Source organism: Macaca fascicularis, chromosome 5 (genome assembly GCF_037993035.2).
Source record: "Macaca fascicularis isolate 582-1 chromosome 5, T2T-MFA8v1.1".
NCBI lineage: Eukaryota > Metazoa > Chordata > Mammalia > Primates > Cercopithecidae > Macaca > Macaca fascicularis.
The window spans coordinates 164,084,541-164,107,228 of NC_088379.1; the positions used below are offsets into that span (position 1 = coordinate 164,084,541).

Consider the following 22,688-nt stretch of genomic DNA (forward strand, 5'->3'; position numbering starts at 1 on the left):
CTTTGAAATTAAAACTTTGTAGTTGCTATTTTGATGTAAAAGACAGAAACAGGTGATAAAGAACGATTTATGAGGAATTTATTTTTATAAGTTTGTCATATTATTTTCTATTTTAGTAGGTTTTATGCATATCCCGGAAGCAGTTGTAATGGACATTTGTACAATTGAGCTTTTAATAATGTTTATTTTTAATGTCTTAAGAAAACATGTATTTTTTAAAAAGCTATCCATAGTTTAATTCAGTTTGTAGATATAGTGACTTATTTTAGAAACCCCCTTTCCTGACAAGTCTAATAATTTCTATCCTTTTCTTTGACACAGGATCTGGAAATAGTATATTCCTATTTACATGGTATGGAAGCCTTGTCAAACTTGAGGGAGCATCAACTTAGGTATGTCATTTTAATATTAAGTTAATCATAGAATGCTAAAAATTTGAAGCATGTAACAATTGAACATTTTAATTTTTTACTTTTATTATTCTTGACACAATAATTGTATATATTTATGGGGTACATTGATATTTTCATATATGTATACAATGTGTTGTGATCAAATGAGGATTATTAGCATGTCCATCACTTCAAACATTTATCATTTCTTTGTGTTAGAGCATTTGAAATCTACTCTTTTAGCTATTTGAAAATACACCACAAATTGTTGTTAATGATAGTTACCCTATAGTGCTATAGAACACTGGGACTTATTTCTCCTACCTAGAATGCTAGAATTTTATAGATTACTTACTGTAGTCAACAAGTAGGGTTAAAGAAATCTTATTCGTGAAAACTCTGCTTCATCTAGCTTCTATACTAAGGAGCTTAAACTTACACTAATAATATATACTTAAACAGTATGTACAGTCAAACTTATACAGCTTAAATTTTACTTTTACAAAGTTGAATTCAATTGTATCCAATAAAAGAATAATATTTTGACATTTCTGTCATAGTAATATTTTTCCATTTCCACCCCAGTGTTTGTCTCTGTCTCTCTCTTTCTCTCTTCTTCCTCCTCCCTCTCTTTTCTGTCTTTCTCTCTCCCCATCCCCCTCCATTTCCCTCCCTTCCTCTTTCACCTCTCACCAAATGTAGTAAATGCCACTTGGTGAAAATATCGATAGGGGCAACATTTGCCATCTTGGCAAATTAAAAACCTACTACTTAGCATTCAGATTTATTAGAAACCAGAACCTTTTAAATTAATCATTTAAAGAATGATTAGGTCCATTATTTTAGTATGTTCTGGATCTTTGAATATTTTATTGCATTAAGTAGACTGCCTTTCAGAGAAGCACAGTTTATACCATATTTGTTTTTATGAGATCTGCCCATATAGAAATCTCATTACTTCTGTTGTACAGTAATACAGCAGTTGTATTTATGTTTATCTGGGCTTCATATTAAAGAACAAAAATGATGTTACCTTAAGTGGGGTATAAAATAAAGGACCTTAGGAAGATGGATAATATATAAACACCAACTAGGACATAATGGGAAAGTCTTGTTTCTTCCAGGTCTAGCTATTTCTGATGCCAGCAGGTTTTAATTATGAAAGGAATGCTTTTTCCATGTATTTCCCCTTTACTCTTTCAACACTAATTAATTTGTGAGCGTGTCAACTCCATATTTAGTTGTTAATTGAAAAGAATATCAAGAGGATTGAGTACTTCTAAAATTAAATTTTTAATGAAAATCATTTAAATTAAAGTAGATTGTAGATTAAGTGTTTAAAAATTAAGTCAAGTTTTATTAGGAAGGGCAAAACCACTGGGATTTTAGAAGATGGCTCAAATTAGAACAAGAATAATTTTTAACGTGTGTAACTTACATTTTATGTTTTGTGATGACAACTTTGCTAAGAAAAAATTGCAGTAACAATTGTTTATTTAATTGCATGTCATTAATTCATAAATGCAAATGCAGCTAATTAATATGTAAATACAAATGTCACATTCCCACTGTGCACATAAAACCACACACACCTAATATTTAGATATATTGATTATTATAATGTATTTTATAGTATGTGTGATTATAAAATGATTTAGATAATAGGAATTCTATGCAATTAGAAAAAGGATTTTTTATACCTAGAGAAATTTTCTGGATGACAAATGTATAAATAGGCTGGGCGTGGTGGCTCATGCCTGTAGTCCCAGCTCTTTGGGTGGCCAAGGTGGGTGGATCACTTGAGGTCAGGAGTTCAAGACTAGCCTGGCCAATATGGTGAAACCCCATCTCTACTAAAAATACAAAAATTAGCGGGGTGTGTTGGCAAATGCTTACAATCCCAGCTACTCTGGAAGCTGAGGCAGGAGAGTCGCTTGAACCTGGGAGGTGGAGGTTGCAGTGAGCAGAGATCGCACTACCGCACTCCAGCCTGGGCAGCAGAGTGAGACTCCATCTCAAAAAAAATAAAAGAAAAGAAAAAAAGAAAAAAAAAAGTATAAAAATACTAATGAAGTTCCATACACCCAGTTTCCAGCCAGTTTCAGACCTGTCAACTTTCTGCAGCGGCAGAAGTAATTTTTGGTTATAAATAATAAGTTCAAGGGTATAGTTGAGTCTATTTACACCTTACAATGTCTATTTTGGAGCCTACACAGATGTGTTTGTTGGCATGAACCTACAGGGTGGGCCTGTAAGATGTTTATCTTAGGCTTGTGTTGAAGTCACATTAATGGAAAACATCAGCTTAAACTAATTTAAGCTCTGTTTTAGAACGAGATCAGGATACCACATACATAATAACAAAAATAGAGGTACAGATAAACCCAACAACTTAGATAAACTGCTTTATAATACTACAATTTCTGGGAAGAACATGTCTCCTTTAGGTAAATTATTTTCCTTTAATTTTATACTCTGGGATTAATAGAGAGCAGTCAGTTAAGACTTCCACATGATACAGTTTTCCAGTTTTAGAAAAAAAGTGCTCATAATCAAGATTTTCAGTCTGTTAAGTATTGGGCAGTAGAGCAGCAACATTTGTGTTCTCTTGTGGGGGAGTGGAAGTGGCTTTTATTTATTTGAAAGCTTCAGCTCCCTGCATTGTTACAGAGCAGTTAAAATAGACGTTACTGCATTGCTGTAAGATCACACACTTTGTGCATTGTAAAAGTTTTTCAGAGCTTTGCTAAAAACTGTGTTTCTTCAACATCATTTTAACTGTTTTTCTAGTGTTTTATCCCTTTAGTTTATATAGACAAGAAGCAGCATATTTGCCAGTGGGGAAAAGAATGCTGTAATTGGGAGCAGAGACCAAAAATCTGTTTAAAAAAAATAGAGTAATTGGGGCTACTTAGTTTTGGAAACAAGAGCCTGCTAAAATAGAATATATATTTTCTGCAGCATCATGGATGAGTGTAATTGTTACTATATAGGCACCGTTAGATCATTGAGTAGTAACTGAAGTATGGTTATTATACTCATTAGGAATTCAGGGAAGGTCAGTTTGCTTTTGCTAAAACATTGCCTAACAATGTTTAAAGACAAAAAGCATTTTGGTACTTGATTCCTTCGTTTATGACATGTTCATATAAGATATTTTATCATGACTTTCTGATAGCACTGTTTAAATTTATTTATTTTATAAACAATTATTGATTGATTGTATACTTACTATGTACTCGATATTGATGTAGGCTCTGGAGATACTGCAATGAAGTAAATCAAACCCCTGACATCACGGAACTGAGGTTCCCAGTGGAGCAGAAAAGATGGAGATATGGATCAATGTTACTTTATTTAGTATGTTGGACATGATAAGGATGGGTGCTGGGCTGCTGGCTTTGGAGTCAAAAGGAGGTGATATTAGAGTCGGGACAGCCTGTGAAGATTTCTTCATTGTAGAGGTGCCTCAGATGCTCTGTTGTGGGCACAGGCTTGGTGCAGGGGAAGGCAGGGGCCACGATATAGTACGGTACAGTAAGTAAGTAAAATATAGCATAGTATAGAAGTACAGCAAATAGCATAGGAGTTTGGATTTTCTTTGAGAGGTTGTGGAGATTAAGAGTAGAGCTGTGAGATCATCTGATTTAGTGTTTGGAAATATCTCTCTGGAAAGTTTGTGGGGAATGGACAATAGGTATGTAAAGGTAGAGGTAGAAGTCTGTACTTGTCAAGGTCTTGGTAAGGGATAATGGTGGGATAATGATAGCTCGTGCTGGATTTAACAGGGGAGATGGTGAATTTGGTCAGTTGTGGAGGATGCATTTTGGAAACAGGTGATGGCAGAAAGATGTATGTGAAGAAAAGAGAGGAGTCAGGAATGATGACTCTTAAGGTTGTTACTATATTAGTCTGTTCTCTGCTATAAGGCCATATCCGAGACTGGGTAATTTATAAAGGAAAGAAGTTTAACTGACTCACAGTTCCGCATGGCTGGGGAGGCCTCAGAAAATTTACAATCGTGGCAGAAGGGGAAGCAAACACATCTTTTTTCACAAGGTGGCAGGAGAGAGAAGAATGAGTGCCCAGCGAAGGGGGAAGCCCCTTATAAAACCATCGGATCTTTGAGAACTCACTAACACCAGAACAGGATTGGGGGGACCGCCCCCGTGATTCAGTTATCACCACTGATCCCTCCCATGATGGGGGAATTATGGGAACTGCAATTCAAGATGAGATTTGGGTGGAGATACCATGGCCAAACCATGTCAGGGTACTAACTCTGGGAAAGCAGATTTTGGGGGAGAAATTCATTTTCTGTCTTGGACGTTGTAAGCATGAGGTGGCTGTTACATATTCAAGTGGCAGCACTGAGTAGGCATTTAGATGGGTGGCTGCCGTGATGAGGGATTAGGTTTGGGGCATTGCTTTGGAAGTCATCAGTGTATAGATTAAAATCATGAACTGGGTGAGATTACGTGGGTGTAGAGAAGAGGACTAAGGACAGGACCCTGGAGATGACAACATTTAGAAGTCAGGTAGAGGATGAAGTTGGGTAGCATCCAAAAGAGACAGAAAGAAAATGACTAGTAAGTTAAGCTGGAAAAGCAGAAGACCAAGGACAGGGAGCTGAAAGGAGATAATGCTGTAAGGAAAAAGGAGTAATCAAATACTGCGGAGTAGTGGAATTGCTCAGGACAGGTAGGATTCCGATAACAAGGTGTTTGCTGATAATTTTTAGAGCTTTTTCTTTGGAGTTTCGGGGACCAGATGATGGAGGAGTGAGGAAAATGGTGAGAAAATGGAGATAGAATATATAGACAACTCAGGCCGGGCGCAGTGGCTCACACCTGTAATCCCAGCACTTTGGGAGGCCGAGGTGGGCGGATCACGAGGTCAAAAGATCCAGACCATACTGACCAACATGGGGAAACCCCGTCTCTACTAAAAATACGAAAATTAGCTGGGCGTGGTGGCACGCAGCGTTAGTCCCAGCTACTTGGGAGGCTGAGGCAGGAGAATCGCTTGAACCCAGGAGGCAGAGGTTGCAGTGAGCCAAGATTGCCCCACAGCACTCCAGCCTGGTGACGAGTGAGACTCCATCTCAAAAAAAAAAAAAAATATATAGAGATAGATAGATAGATAGATAGATAGATAGATAGATAGATAGATAGTAGCTGGAAGGAGATGTGAGGTCAAGAGAGGAGTTCCGCCCACACGATAGGTGATATATTGAGTTATGCTTACATATTAGTGGATGTGATTCAGTAGAGAGGAACATGGAGAAGGAGGTAAGCTTGCAGGAGCGCAGGGTCTTACACAGGAGCGCAGGGTCTTCCATGGAAGCAGGAACTAGATTTCGGGCGGAAGTAAAGAGGCCCAGGCAAGAATCCTTCTGTTCCAACAGGAAACAAGGCAGAGCCTATTGTCTAATTTAAGACCAGATATTTTTAGACTTAACGCTTTTGGCTATCATCTTTTCCTATGAAAAATTGTTATTCAACCCACTGAAGAGGAATGTATGCTTAATAAGATGTATTCAAGACTCACTGCTGCCTCCTGGAGTTAAGTGAGAATCAGCTGCATTGTTTCCAGGAGGGGATTGAAGTTAAAATTCAATCCTCTAAAGTACGGTGGTGGGAATGCGAAGAACAAGGGAAAAAAGTACCCAAGAGAGCTGTTTCTTTGATTTAGCAAACCGAGGAAAGAAAGATGGATGTGGGCTGATTCTAGGGTTTCACAGGTTGGAGAATAGTAGCCCGACTGACCAAAATGGAGATGCTGTTGAAATAAACACTTTTAATAGCCAGCGTTTTCTATTTCTAGTTCCTTCATAAGATGGAATAGTAATTCTCTGATTTGCATTTCTGTATTTTGGGAAAAATGTAATTCACTTAAAATAATAGGATGCTTCTTGAAGATGCTATTCTCAGGGTAATTTTGAATATTTAAAAATTATTCATGTTTTTCATAATTTTTATAGTTTAGTAATTTTTTCAAAAACTCTGGGATGAATCAGCTGAAGTAAGAAATCTTTAAAGTTCTAAAGCCTCCAGTTAGTGGTCATAAAAATATCAAGTTAATTAGAGCCTACTTTTATCTTAAATTCTATACTGTTGAGTAACATTCTTGTTGAGCCGTGAATGATGTTATCACTTTTAAAATCAATAAGTTTTCCTTTTAACTTTTAGGTTCCTTCTCATTTTTTATTTATCTTGGGGAACATTAATTTGTCCACATGCCATTTACAAAATATAAAATACACACAGTGTTCTCCCCCATAAAATAAACACAGTGAAGTTGACATCGTATTAGATATTATCTTTTCTAGCATATTTTTACCAGATTTAATGTAATGTAATTTTGTTAACCTAGGTATTAAAAATATTCATCTTGAGGCTAATAAATGATTGTGACTAACCATATAAAATAATCAACTTTCTAGACTATATGTCTCATTTAAGGATTTAAAATACCAGTCTGTTTTTTAGGACAGATGTTGAACTCATGTTTTTATCTCTTTTACAGGTTAATGTGTGAAACTGTGAGATATGAGAGACACGAAGCAAATGAAGTTTTATACTAGTAGGTGTTTCCTTTTTGTTTGTACGATGTGTCTAATCCAGTGACTAAATTTTCTTAAAGAATCAAAGGAGAATTAGTAACAGCTGGCTAAGTCAGCACTAACTTATTTTTCTTAGTTGAGAAATGGGAAACATTTTATCTGTTTCCTGTCATAAAATAAAAGTTTACAGTTCTTTCCTGATAAGTTCACATTTATGTCTATATTTGTATCTCTCACATGTGGGTCAAAGATACTATTTCATAGTGTAGAGTATTTTGACATTTTTATTATGAAATAATAAATAGTATACAGTTTTTCTAACGGAACAAAACATATATTCCCACAGGCACACCAGATGAAATGTGAAGATAGCATAAAGGCCGTATTTTAGTTTATACTTCTTTCAGAAACAGGAAAATAAGCTGCCCCCCTGTCTTTGGGTATAATTTCATCTTTAGATAATATTAATATTCCTTTCAAGATGTGCAGCATATTCCTTCAGAAAAGACAGCCTATTCTTAAAGAATATGTAGTAGATAAATATTCGCATATTAACATAAATTATGATTTAGTAGACGTTATTTTGTTTAAATTATGTTTGCCATGACTGTTGTTCTCATGACTGTTTTTCCAAGCATTTATTTAAAAATTAGTACCTTCTAGACTTATAGGGAATATTTATTGAAATAAATAAGTCACACTTCTGCCCTTAAGGAGTTCATTATCTGTTGAGAGAGGTAGAAATAGAATACAAGGAAAACAACAACAACAGAAACAAACAAAGCAAAGTAATTGTGAGAATGTAGCTATGTTCCAAGGGTGGAAGAAGTGCAAGGGGGCGCATGAAGGAAATGAGGAGAGGCTCAGCGAAGCGGTTGTGGAACCAGATCTCAAAGGTGTGTCCAGGAGGCTGCGGAGACTTCTTAGGCAGAAGGAACAGTATGTGCCAGGATGCAGAGAGGTGAAGGGGCCCGGCCTGATGTTTTGAACATCATGGCAAGTTTAGTGTGACTCGCCTGTGGCGTGGGTCGGGGTGGTAAGTCAAGAGAAGACGCAGTCTGCCGTCATACTTGGTGAAGAACGTGTTGTTCAGAAAACAATCTGGATTCTTCAGGATACTTTTTTCCCTCCTAAATAACATGTTATGGAAAATTACAGACATAATATTTGACACAGGGGTATCACAGACCCACAAATACTCATTGTCCAACATGGCGAACCCATGGCCAATTGTGTTTCATTTCTGACTCTCCCCTCCCAGCTCCAACTGGATGATTTTGAAGTAAATTTCATAATTATTATGATATGTATCTCTAAAAGATAGTGACTTGAAAAAACCTTAAACACAAGATTATCAAGTCTTTAAAAATAACACTTTAATATCATGAAAATATTCAAAGTTTTTGTCTCAAATTTTTTTTTACAGCTTATTTGTTTGAATCTAAATCTAAAGTTTATTCATTGTGATTGTTGATTTTCTTTAAGCCTCTTTTAATAGTAGCTTGGAGGCTGATTTTCAGGCAGCAAAATGATGTGATCACATGTCTCCCAACCCTACCTGTCTACCTGTTCCCTCAAAGATAATACCTGTGGTTGTATGAAAATACGAAGGGTGAGTTAGATAGATTGAGTGTCTGGACAAAGAGGTCAGTAAGGAGACAGTTACAGCCATCTGAGGTGGTTAAGTACTTGAACTGAGGCAAAGACTGAGGGAATGGAGCAGTCAGGGATGATGGATTTTAGAAGATAATACAGGTAGATAGAATCTAGGATGATTCTGAGGTTGCAACATATGAAACTATGACACCTAGGACCTGTTCAGCAGATAATAATAAATATCCATCTGGAACCTACACCAAATATAGAGTCATAGATAATCAAGACGTATTTGATAATGAGAAAATTAACAAGAGGCAAGTGCTCTTAACATAATTCTTCCAGAAGAAATGAAGATGTGAATAAAGTATTATTTTGGGAGCAATAAAAAGTTATCAGTGGAATGGGTATAAAATAACAGGGATAGAGATATTTGAATTCTATTATTGGCATTTATCAAAGCAGTCTAGTGGCAGTAAGCATCAGCTTTCTAATATTTTGTCTTCCTCTGAAACACAATTTGGATAGTATCAATGATGATGAGGTGATAGCTGACATTTCACAAGCACTTCCTATGTCCTGTGTCCCCGATATGTGATTTATATGCATTCATTTACTTACTCTTCATGGGTATCTTGTGAGGTACTTGTTATCATTATCCCAGCTTTACACATGGACAAACTGAGACTTTGAGACGATAAAGAACTTACGCAAGCTCCCACTGCCTAACGTGGGACAAAGATTTGAGCCCAGACATTGTGATTCTGCAGCCATAGCTCTTTTTCTGGCTTGTTTCATGCCTTGTCACCATAAAATAATGCTTCTGTACATGGTGGGGTAAACACACACTCTCTCTGCCCCAACCTGTTCTCCTAAAGTGGCAACTGAAACCCACCAGCAGCTACGTTATGACTGCCTAACAATTATTATTGCTTACTTGTTTAAATCAAAGGTAGATTACAGTGTCTTCAAACCTACCTTTTTTTTCTTTTTTTTTCTTTTTTGAGTAGGTTTAGAGGTTTAGACAGTGCATGTGAGCTATGCTGATAATGCAAAGCCATATTTTAGGTAGCCTTAAATTTGAATGCATTCCACTTTGTAGAGTTGATTGTGGAACCTGCCCACATTTGACTAGTTAGAAGTAGGTGACAGTGTTAGTAAGTGGTGAAAAGTCTTTGGATATTCAACAAATCATGATTTCATAAGACCCAAAATTCAGAGACTAATTGTAGATTCACATAATCAGGTTTCTAGCGTTTGACCAATCTTGTGATGAAATGTAATTGAATTGTTTTCTTCCATGATCCTTAAACAGAGATGCTTCAGCTCTTACCAATTTGTGTTGAGTTCAGTTTTAAAAATTAAAAAATTATTGTATTTGTGTTATATATAAATCTGCGATAAACTTAATAATAGTACTCCTCTTTTTTGGACCTGTTGTTATTACGTTGTGGGGAAATGACTTGTTTGTTCTTGTTCTTCCTTGAGCTTGAAGAACACAGTGTAGTCAGAAATATCAAAGGCTTTCAGGCTTTGGTTTTATGACCAAGAGATGAGTAGAGTAGTCATTTTCCTTATTATGTTTATGTGCTGGTGCCTGCTAAGTCTATGGTTTGAATAATTTCGCCAGGTAAATATGATACTCTTTTGATCCACCCCTTTACCTCGTTTTTCTCACCTATAATGTGGAACCGATAATAAAAGTTCCTACCCATCAGGATTGGCATGAGGATGAGATGCAGTAATCTGTACAGACTGTTTAGAGCAGCATGTTCAGAATAAGTGCACAAACACGTTAGTGCCAGCATCATTGTCATTCTCATCAGTGTTTGATAATTTACATTTTGGTCTTCCAGTTTTTTATCGCTTTAAATGTTTGTCAGGAAGGAATTATAGTAGTGGTACTTTAGCTCTGATGGTGTTACTGTTTTAACTTGAACCACCAAGATGACAAAAACGCCGTTTTAAATTGTATTGAGTTGGGGGGGAACATTGTGATTCTGATAAGATTGCATTTTTAAAATTTAGAGTTGCCTGTTTAGCGTCAAATTTTATTTGTTTGCATTAGAAAGTTAGAGAAAATTAGCTCAACTTTACAGAATGGAAAAGCCTATCAGGTAATTTCTACCTTCCTTTCCTTTATTATCTACCCTATTAGGTATTGTGCTGTTTTACGGGAATACTGAAGTGGATAATATAAATTCCTCTCCGGAGGGACCTTAACTTGTATTTGTTTTTATTTAAGAATTTAATCTTAAATGAGAAACATATATGTAAAAACACTGGAGAGTAAAAGTTGCGGCATATCGCCAATAAGAAGTTGGGAATTTGTTCTCTGGAAAAATTATTCGAATCTAGGGCTGTCTTATAGTACAGTATGGAAACTGATCTGTTTTAGTTTTTTCTTAAGGCCAGCCATCTTCACAGATAGTGAAGTGAAACGGAAATACCGTTTAATATATAATTACATTTAACGTGCTCAAAACCTTTGGATCAGAAATTCAACCACTGCAAAAGTTTAAGTGTCCACACACACACGCCCACATGATAAATAAGTGTAACTGTGCACCTCATTGCCTGTTTGCCACATACATCTGACTGAATGCTTTGGTTTCCAAAGGAGTTTTCATAGCACTTTGTAAGGGTTATCTTGCTCTATTCCAGGAGAGGAAATTGTTCTCCATAAAAGAGCTGCATTGAGACCTATTGGGTCTTTTAAAGCATTTTCATTTAAATCTGTAAATGTGCAATTTAGAAATGCAGGCCTCCGCTGAGCTCTTGTTGCTTTTAGCAGTCTTTGCAGTTGTTGACTTGGCTTTCTGTTTTCACAGCAGCTGTTCCCACTGCTCTGTGAAGGTGCTCATCTGTCTCTGTCCCCCTTCTGCTCTCCCACACCTCCTCCAGCTAACTCTGCCTCAAGTTTGCTTTCTGGTCTCAAGTACCCTAATTTATCTGTATCTGCATGTACCTCTTGTCCCACTCCTGTCTCTAGGAGGAAGGGATGTCTTTTTGCCTGTATGATGGAGTTATTTCTGTTCTGGTTTGTATCTTCAGCCTCTTCTTCCTGCCCCATTTCTGAGACCGTAAGCCTGACCCTAAGTGTGCTATGATGCCTTCCATCCTGAAGTTTCTCCTTTGCCTCTCTTACTCATATCCAATTATTACACTATTTTTTTTCCTTCCTGATGTGACCAAGATTTTATTTTATTTTACATCACAGTAAATTGTTTTAAAATTATTACAAAAGCACTAATCTACTACTTAGATCATTTTTATAGCCCCCCACCCCTACCCCAGGTAGCAAAATACTGCAGATCTTCTTTCTTTATTAATATTTTTTTTTTCTTGAGACAGAGTCTAGCTCTGTTACCCAGGCTGGAGTGCAGTGGCACTATCTCGGCTCACTGCAACCTCCACCTCACTGGTTTAAGCCATTCTCGTGCCTCTGCCTCCCGAGTAGCTGGAATTACAGGCATGTGTCACCACGCCTGGCTAATTTTTGTAGTTTTAGTAGAGCTGGGCTTTCGCCGTATTGGCCAGACTGATCTCAAACTCCTGACCTCAAGTGATCCACCCACCTTGGCCTCCGAAAGTGCTGGGATTACAGGCGTGAGCCACAGCGCCTGGCCTCTTCTGTTTTTACCCAGCAAGATGTAACCACCATTTTGAGTATTTTTCTGTCCTAATTTTATTATGCTTATATGTGTATATAAAGAAAATGGTGGCTGGATGTGGTGGCTCGCACCTGTAATCCCAGCACTTTGGGAGGCTGAGGCGGGCGGATCACTTGAGGCCAGGAGTTCGAGACAAGCCTGGGCAACATGGTGAAACCCCGTCTCTACTAAAAATACAAAAATTAGCCTGGCTTGGTGGCATGAGCCTGTAATCCCAGCTACTTGGGAGGCTGAGCCACGAGAATTGCTTGAGCCCCAGCAGCAGGGTTTGCAGTGAGCTGAGATCACGCCTGGGCAACTGAGACCCTGTCCCCCCGCCGCCGTCCCCCAAAAAAAGTGAAACCAAAGGTTTTAATGTATTTGAAAAAATGGCATCTTTAAAGACCTAGCCTTTGCATGGAATTGTAGGACACAGGTGCTCAACCACCTCGCCTGTATGTAAGTATGAGAATTCAAGCACATGCACACCCATGCCCACACAGATACTTAAGAAAGACTGTTTCATCATATACATATGGAGATCCTTTAAGGCTTCTTGACAATGATATTTTTATATTACTATTTTAACATGAAAATGTTTTATTTTTATGTTGAACAGAAGAGTATTTAAATAAAAACATTGTTAAAAATACAATTAATCTGTAATCTTCACGAGGGTAGGGACTATGTTTATGTTTCAGGTTTGCCTTCTCATGCCTGCAATGGAAATTTGCATTTAGTCTGTTCCTGATGGTTATTTATTTATTTATTTTTTCAATTCTCTATTCAAAAGAAGGAACTCCTTTGATCTGTAGATAAAGACCTTCATTATGGTCTAACTTTCTAATAAAATGACTGGTTACACATCATCAGGTGTTGGATTCTTTGTGTCAATGTTCTATGAAACTGCTTAGTGAATAAAAGCTGTTTAGGGTAAGGTATAGGAGAAAAATACAGCTTGCTTTTTATATCCTTTCTGATGTGAGGGTTAGTGGTGCTGTCAAGTGTTTTGCAGTGTTGTTGCGGTTTCTTGCTGTAGGGACTCCTATAGTGAAGTTAGGCAGATTTAGCCTTGAATTTGACTCTGTCTCTGGGTGTGTATAAGTTACCTTTAATTTTTCTAGACCCAGGTGACGCTAGGTGAGGAACAGTTTTCTTGTGAAGATGAAATTGCAGCATATGAATCTAAAAGACACATTTGCAAATTAATTTCGTAACCCAGTAGTCGTTTCCAAAAGAGTCAAATTTTCAGATTCTTTTAAATGTGATAAATTGTTCCTTGAGCCCTTGGATCTATTTTTTTACCCTCAGTATAGCTGACTCATCGATTTGATGTATTGTAATCTCTCTCTATATATATCTATATCTATATATAGTTTTTCCTATCATTTATCGTTTATTGAATAGCTTTATAACTCCCAGTGTTTCATTCCTTCCTTTCATTTTAAAAATGAATTTCATAAATTTAAGATTGTGCCAGGCACAGTGACTCATGCCTGTAATCCCAGCACCTTGGGATGCTGAGGTGGGTGGATCACTTGAGCCCAGGAGTTCAAGACCAGCCTGGGCAAAATGGCACGACCCCATCTCTAAAAAAATACAAAACTTAGCCAGTGCTGGGACTCCAGTGCACCCCTGTGGTCCCAGTGCTACTCGGGAGGATGAGGTGGGAAGGTCGCTTGAGCCTGGAAGGTGGAGGTTGCAGTGAGCCAAGAGTGTACCACTGCACTCCAGCCTGGGCGACACTGAGACCTTGTCTCAAAAACAATAATAAAAATAATAAATAATGAAAAAAAATGATGATATTAATGAGCCTATAGAATATCTGGCTTTATTGGTTCTTTGGTAGTTTACATTGCTAGTTAAAAAAAAAAAAAGGATGTCTGCTGTCTCCCCTGTATTTTCAGTATAAAGATGAAATATCTTTAATATTTTCATCAGTTTTCAGAGTTCTTATTGATCTTACTGACTTTTCCTGTTTGTTGGTTGCAATTCCTTGTGAATGAATTGCTGTTGATTGGAAAATAAGGATTTTTTTTTTTGAAAATCTTAAAATGGTGTTTTCTTTCTTCAGAGTTTTTAATTATAAATGAAGTAATTTCCTGACAATTTAGAACTTTTAAGAAATAGAATAAAAATTACCCTCAACTTTAAAAATGTCATTTGTTTTCTTATTGTGGGAATTTATAATTGATATATTTACATATAACTCATTTTATAATAATGTATCAGTATTCCAACAGTGGAAAATGGAAATACCAAAGCCCTTAACTCTTGTTAGGACTCCTGAAATTTGGCGATGTTTTGGTACATGCACTTTATATTTCTTTTGACTTGATATCATTGTTAGGGTTGTTTACTGTGCTGTGTTGCATTAATTTATCTAGTGAGCTTGCTTTGTGCCATTTGGCTATACAAAAATAAATAATGAAGCATTTTTCTATCAGCTTATAGCTCAGAGCTCCATGAGAGGAGTAAAAATATACAAATAATTTTTAAACTGTAATAAATCCAGTAAGAAAAATGATGTAATGTATTTGTGAAAAAGATTAAAATTACTGTGTATCTGGAAAGCCATCTGTGTATTGGAAGGTGGCCATTGTTAGAACGTATTTTTTTGAAGCCGTGGAACACTTTGTTCATAGAAAATCCTGTTCAGCCCAACAGCAGTAGCTATTATAGTTGAAAGAGGTTTGGACGCCTTGAAATCCCAAGGGCTGTTGATATTGAAAACCTCTGATCTCAACTGTCTGCTGGACGCCTATAAAGGGATAGACGATAAATTGTCGTAAATAAGTAATTTTCACTGTGTTTTTTTTTTTTTTGGCGTAATCGTATATTTGAGAGCGTGAGTCTAAGCTGGCCAGAAGTCTGTAATAACAGCAGTGTAGGTGAGCACAAATGGGACCCTGAACTTTAGCAAAGGGCTTCGATAGAGACTTGGGAGGGGAACCCGCAGAATGTGATGACAGGCCGTGAAGAGGGAGAAGCTTGGGAAGATGTCCGTTTATCTTTTGGTTGGATGGTGTTGGTGAGACAGCAGATACAGGAAAATAAAGGCGTTTTTTCTGTTTTTTGGTCACGGATGGCTGGCCCTGTGGAATTCCTTGTGGTCCCCACGTAGTTATTGGAACCTTTGTTAGTCTTCATTTTATTCCATTTTTTCTTGTTTTATAGGCATGGGATCAATAGCCCTAGATGATGATTCCTGTCTCCTTTTCTCCAGATGCCAACAGCCTTGTCTTTTGAATGTGATACTGTGTGGTATTACATCCTGGATAGTATAAAGTGACCTTTCTAAAATAGCACCAAAATTAGTATTTGATGCTATATGTGGTTCTCAGTTGTGCCGAACCTGTCTGAGATAGCTGTGTCATGTGGTAAGCTCAGCCACTATTTCTGGACATTTTGCCAGTGCTCATCTTACCTATTCTTATTCACAAAACAATTGCCATCTTTGTGCTTCTTTGTTTTAATGACCTTGTTAATGCTGCCCATATGAAGTATTCAGAGGAGCTTCCTCACTCCCCTGGGCCGCTTCAGGCTTGGCCATATTGCATTTGATCTGCTAAAGTGGGAGGAGTCTCTTCTTTTTTTTTTTTTTTTTTTTGAGACGGAGTCTCGCTCTGTCGCCCAGGCTGGAGTGCAATGGCGCGATCTCGGCTCACTGCAAGCTCCCCCTCCCGGGTTCACGCCATTCTCCTGCCTCAGCCTCCCGAGTAGCTGGGACTACAGGCGCCCACAACCGCGCCCGGCTAATTTTTTGTATTTTTAGTAGAGACGGGGTTTCACCGTGGTCTCGATCTCCTGACCTTGTGATCCGCCCGCCTCGGCCTCCCAAAGCTCTGGGATTACAGGCGTGAGCCACCGCGCCCGGCAGGAGTCTCTTCTTGTAGCCCATACACCCTCCTTGTTCCATATTTTGTCAGGATCATCTGGGAAAGCACTAACTTCTGGTTCCAGATTGCTTAGATTTTCCATGGGCACCATTCTTTCTGTTTCTGTTTATTGCTTCTCCACTCCCCAAACCACCCCCTCCAAACTTAGATGGCCATATTTGTGACTGTTGGGAGTCTTGTTTTGACACGATGGTCTGCTAGGCTTGGCATCCTTTGCCCACAGCCACCTCTGCAATGCCTACCACTCTGTTTTGTTTCAACTCAGAATCTTCTCTCTCCTTGTCTCCCTTGGCTTTTCTTTCTTCTTCTTCTTCTTTTTTTTTTTTTTTTTTTTTTACGACGGAGTTTTGCTGTTGTTGCCCAGGCTGGAGTGCAGTGGCACGATCTTGGCTCAGTGCAACCTCCACCTTCTGGGTTCAAGAGATTCTCTTGCCTCAGCCTACCCAGTAGTTGGGACTACAGGCGCCTGCCACCATGCCCGGCTAATTTTTGTATTTTTAGTAGAGACAGGGTTTCACCATGTTGGTCAGGCAGTTATCAAACTCCTGACCTCAGGTAATCCACCCACCTCTGCCTCCTAAAGTGCTGGGATTACAGGCGTGAGCCACTGTGCCTGCAGCCATGAGCAGCCTTTTTGGCTGACTGTGCCTCACTTAAGTTTTCCTCTTGTATTAACAGCTGAATGAAGTAGCATTTTCACAGTTACTTTCTTGCCCTCTAATAATTGTCTTTGCTTATTTAATCAGTTTTCTTCAGGCTTAGTAGTTTTTTGTTCTTTCAATTCCCTTGTCAACTTCAACTTGATCACTTGCATTTACCGGCGGCTTCCTTAAATGAGAATGTGGAGCGGCACACACAGCTCTTTCCCATGGAGAGAGTGCCACCTTGTGGATCTCTAGGATATTGCCAAGGAGGCGCTTAGATGGTGGCTCCATGTTTCCGTTTACTGGTAAACTGAAGTTAACATCTTTGACTTTCAAGCACTTTAATACCTTACCTGGGTTCCTGTCTATTCAGTTCATTAATTTACTTATTAAGAAAATATTTGAGTGCCAGTCAGGTATTATATAGTGTATATATTGGGGGTACTTAAGAGTTAGAGGAGTTTAAAAACTACCGAGGAGAAACCCCTACTGTGAGTAATTATGACACTGGCACCTGCTTCACGCGAGCATGTACACAGGGCACTGGGAAGCTGGAAGAAAATGACTCACTTTCCTTGGAATATACCAAAACACTTCTCAGAGGAGGTGATAGTTAACCTGGAACTAGAAGGATGAGTAATACATTTACAAGAGAAAATATACTATTTAGAAGCTAGACAGCAGGTTTGTCCGAAACCTTTGTGGCATAGGTGGAAAAAAAAATGTGTGGCTTGGCCGAACAGGATGAAGTTTGCAGCATAAGGAATGTTGGGGTTGCGAGCAGAAAGCAAAACTGTAGGTTGGTCCTTTCAGAGACGATGCTGAGAGAGGAAAGGAGATGAAGAGAACTAGTATTTTTTGTACCCATCATACAAGGTACTGCATATATATTGTTTCATTATATAAAAGGAGCTCTGTGAAGAAGGTATCAGTGTCTTGCAATTTGCAGTTGAGGAACTAAAGTCTCAGAATTTGACTTTACCAGGATCACGTGGCTGGTGTGGAAGAAGGAATCTGTGCTCCAGAACCTGCGCTCTTTGCACAGCGTTTTCCTGCTTCCTTCATGGACTCTGCCAGGGAGGTTGGACCTTCTCCTGCGAAAGACCATGGGGTTCATCAGAAGGATGTCATCTGATCTGATTTACCTGAGCATATGATCACTGAAATGTTGCCCAGCTTCTCCTAGGCATGAACGTTCCTGCCCTGAAAGGAAGTTCATTGTAGTAGGAAGAAGATGCTCAGGAATAGGAAATCATTACAGAAAAACATAAAACGATGAAATTAGATGGGCTAAGTATTCTAGAGTTTGGAAAACAGTGAGAAGATTTTCTTAAAGTAGTAGTTTTTGAGCCATCTCTTAAGGTACAGTGTGATGCAGAGGGTAGATGGAGAGAGGTAAACATCCTGAACAGTGTGGCAGAGTTGGAAGGAACAGAAGGAAAGCAGCCAGACAGGAGCAGTGGGTTATGTTGAGGGTTAGTAGGAAGGAAGGTGGGAGAGGAGAGGGAGTCAGATCAAGTATTTCCCTCATGCCGATTTTTCTTGGTTTAGATTTGGGGTAATGCTCAGCGGAGATCATACAGTTCTGATTGCCCCAGAGGCTTTCTGTCTGTTTACAGCTTTCTGTCTGTCTGGAAGGTGAACTGATCATTTTATAATGGTCTGTATTTGTTTGGCCTTGTTAATTTCCTTCCTGTTGATGAAAAACAGAAATCAGAGCCTTTTAGAGTTTCTCATTATATACCAGGGCTTTTGTGACTTCCGTTTCATCCATTGTAGGATGAGATGTATTGAAATCAAATCTGTTGTCCATTGTGGTTCCTAGCTCATCATCCTGTGATCAAATTCTGAGATTCTAAGAAGGATTAGGTCTTCTCTAAGCGTGAATTCTCCTGATTAGAGAGACTTGCAAGTACTGCTTTCCTATACAAACCTCTTTAGTCTTCAGATTTCTTTTTTTTTTTTTTTGCCCAATACTGGTGGTATCAGGTTATTTGGAAATCCTTAGTCAGGATTCTTTCAGGGTTAAGCTTTGGCATTTCAGCAACACTTGAGGGAGCTGCTTTGCTCATAATTTTTAAAAAAATTATTTGAGGAAAAATTTAAAAACCACTGATTAATACAATGCATGTACCTAGTTGCATGGATATTGATAGAGTTGTACTTTTTTTTCCTGCCATTTGTTCCTCTTGGGACTTCATATCGAGACCATTTTTCTGAAAGTTTTTCAGAGTTGGCCAGCCCCATACGTAAGAATCATCTGGGATATTTGATTAAAAGTCACTTTGATGGATCTCCTACCTAGTGATCAGAAATTGGGTGGGATAGATGCATTTTAAATTAACATCTTAGTTGATTCACTTGCACATCAAGGCTTGAGAACTACTGGATATAATAGAATATCAGTGTTAGTCTTAGATATTTGTTATCTACCACTACACCTACTCCAATGTGGTTACATCCCAATAAACCCACTATATGTTGAAAATATCCTAAGTCAAAATGCAGTTAATGTACCTAGCCTACTGAACATCATTGCTCAGCCTAATGATACGGTTTGGCTCTGTGTCCACACCCAAATCTCATGTCAAATTGTAGTCCCTAGTGTTGGGAAAGGGACCTGGTGGGAGGTGATTGGATCATGGGGGCAGATTTCCCCCTTGCTGTTCCCATGATAGTGGATGAGTGCTCATGAGATCTGGTTGTTTAAACGTGTGTAGCACTTCCGTCTTTGCTCTGTTTCCTGCTCTGCCATGGTAGGACATACTTGCTTCCCCTTCCCCTTCCCCATGATTGTAAGTTTCATGAGGTCTCCCAGTCATGCTTCCTGTACAGCCTGCAGAATTGTCAGCCAATTAAACCTCTTTTCAAGTTAGCCAGTCCCAGGTAGTTCTTTGTAGCAGTGTGAGAACGACACATACACTTAGCCTACCATAAACATGCTCAGAACGCTTACATTAGCCTACAGTTGGGCAGGATCTTTTAACACAAAGCCTGTTTTATAACAAACTGTTGAATACCTCATGTAATTTATTGAATATTGTACTGAAAGTGAAAAGCAGAATCGTTGTGATACTCGAAGTTGAGTGTGTCGTAAAGACGAAAAGCTTGTCGGATCATTGGAAGTTGGGCACCGTCTGTACTATCATTGTCAGTCTTCTCTTAACCAGCTTCATTGCCTGGAAGTGAGGTCTCAATTTGCATACCCTTTAACTACTGAACAATTTGCTGCTGCTACTACTAAGTATTATTTTAATAATTTTAGTTTCATTTTTCTTAAAAAAAAATCACTTTTCCATTTTTACATACACGTGTAAAAACCCTCCAGTAACAGCTGCACTGTGGAAAGGAAGTGTTTGCAGACCTTGAAAGGAAGCACGTTGTACCCTACACAGAAACACTGTCTGCCTGAGGCATAATTGTAAGTGAAAAGAGTAAGCGTGGTTAGTACAGTGCTTTCTAATAAAGTAAGGGGAATTTCCTAGACAAGTAAGACTAAATAAAACAGATTTTTGATGCTGACACCTCACAGCAAGGAATTTGCATAACAGGAACTAAACATAAATTCTGTAGGGGATGGATAGGAGGAGAGGAGAGGGGTTTTTCTAGCTTACAACTATTTCCAGAACATCTGTAAAATAAGATTCACTGGGTTTTTTTGTATTCTTACATTCCTTAACTATGTGTTCTTACTTTTAATTAACTTACTTTTCGAAAACCTGAATCCTTAGAAGAGATAACTCAAAAAATTTTGCTTATCATATGGGGCCTGGCGTGTGGTAAATGCTCACTGAATTTAATAAATGTTGATTGAATGGTCATTCTCTGCAGATGCCTACTAAAGCAAAAATAACTCTTGCAAGTTAACTTTGGATTCTTTGGGGAATGTAGAGCAACAGCCTGTCTATCAGATAAACAAAATTGTAATGAGTGGTAGAGATTACCACTTACCTTCACATCCTCAGATCTTTCCCATGGATTTCCTGATATAAAGAGTCAACCCTAAACACAGGCTAATCGATAGGTGTTAAGGATGCTAGAGCATTCACTGCCACAGTATTTGATCGACTTTGAACATCAGTTGTCTTTCACTTCATGTGTGTTTTATTATCAGTGCCAGGAGAGCTGAGTTTATAAGGCTTGTACTTAATTTGTCCTTATTATTTTTGCCTTCAGAGTTGACAGACATGAAATAATTGAAAAGCCAGCTAATGTTTGTTATTTCTCTCTGTCACAGATAATCTAGATCATGGTGCCATTTATTGTACTTTCTAACATGTTAACGCTATTAGTTGTCACTGAATAATTATATGCATTTAATGATCACTGCTCATTTAATCCTTGCAGCAGCTCTAGTAACTTGCCCCAGGTCACATAGTTAGGAAGTGGCGATCTACCTTAATTTCCTATTTTTCTAGATTTTATTTCCTTGGGCCAGCCTTTTTTGTGATAAAGGGAACATTGTAAAAACAGATTTTAAAAAGTTTACAGAGTATTTTTTTTCCCGCTTTCTGTTTTAATGTTTCACCATTTGTTATTTAAAAATTATTAAACTAGTTTTGAGTCTGGAATAACATTTTTACTTGGCATAATTCAGAATTTAAGAGTAATGCTGTCATCTTAATAAAGACAAATAAGTTTTTTTCACAAACCAGACGAATGATTGCTGGTTGCAAGAGCTAATGATTAAAAACTGAGGAGACAAAAATATGAATTACTCTTTGAAGTACTTTGCGTTTTCACTTGAGAAATCATTTTATTTTTATGGTTCTGCATTCACATGTAACTTTTTGACAATGCTTTTCCTTTATGTTTTCTTGAGGCATTGCTATTGAGCTAAGTAGTCATGAATTTGGTGAAGAATGGACTTGGGGGGAAAGATGTTCAACTGCTGATTCACTTTGGAAGCAGATAGCACAGTGAAAATGATAAGGCGATAGAGATTGACATTATTAAGTGATGTAACTATTCAGAGTTGTAAATAGAATTTAGTGTCTTCTAAAAACTTTTTCATGACATAATATAGAAACCAGACAAAGCAGGGACTTGGCAGAAGTTGCTGAAGACTCCCTTGCAACGTGCATATGGTTCACGGGGATCTGAGAGGAGCGTAGTGTGCAGCGTCCACGTTGTGCTCTTGAAAGAAAAGGGGTGTGCTCTGTGCCTCCTTTCTACTCCTCCCCCTGGCTGGAGCGTGGATGTGGTGGATGAGATGCCACCCTAGAGTATGAGATGGAAGCCATGGGTTGAGGACGGCTGAACCACAAAACAGAAGGAGTGTGGCTTCCCAATATCATGGAAACACCTTATCAGTCTTGGACTTCTCATGTTCACACTATTTTGTGTATGAGAGAATAATGAACTTCCTCCTTGGTTACGTTATGCCATTGCTATGTTTAGATTTTTTAATAGTAGCTGAGTTTGTGTCCTAACTAATAAATTTGATGCAATTGACTATATACGATAAAATAACTTATTCATGGCAGAAGGCACCATAAACCAAGTCCAAGGGTAAACAGCAAACTGGGAGAAAAGATATTCACAGCTTATGTTTTCAAAAGGCCAGTTTTTGTAAAGTACGCCTAGAAAAAAATTTCACAATTTTTTTTTTTTTTTTAAGGCAGAATCTCTGGCCATGTCCACCCAGGATGGAGTGCAGTAACCCAATCTCGGCTCACTGCAACCTCCACCTCCTGGGTTCAAGCAATTCTCCTGCCTCAGCCTCCCAAGCAGCTGGAATTACAGGCGTGAGCCACCACCGTTGCTATTTTTTTGGTATTTTTAGTAGTGACGGGGTTTCACCATGTTGGCCAGGCTGGTCTTGAACTCCTGACCTCAGGTGATCCACCTGCCTCAGCCTCCCAAAGTGCTGGGATTATAGGCGTGAGCCACCATGGCCAGCCGGGGAAAAAAAAAAAAAAAAAAAAAAAAAAAAAACC

General features: G+C 38.3%; 1 protein-coding gene across 11 annotated transcripts in view; it reads left to right on the forward strand.

Moving 5' to 3' along the window:
* The window catches only part of RAPGEF2 (Rap guanine nucleotide exchange factor 2), a 260,818-nt gene that overhangs the window by 86,809 nt on the left and 151,321 nt on the right, over nt 1-22,688 (forward strand). For all 11 annotated transcript variants that reach the window (XM_015450980.3, XM_005556195.4, XM_005556193.5 and 8 more), the window contains exons 2-3: nt 322-392; nt 6,921-6,977. In XM_015450980.3, coding sequence (XP_015306466.1) covers nt 322-392; nt 6,921-6,977 — 128 coding nt within the window. The remainder of the gene's footprint in view (nt 1-321; nt 393-6,920; nt 6,978-22,688) is intronic.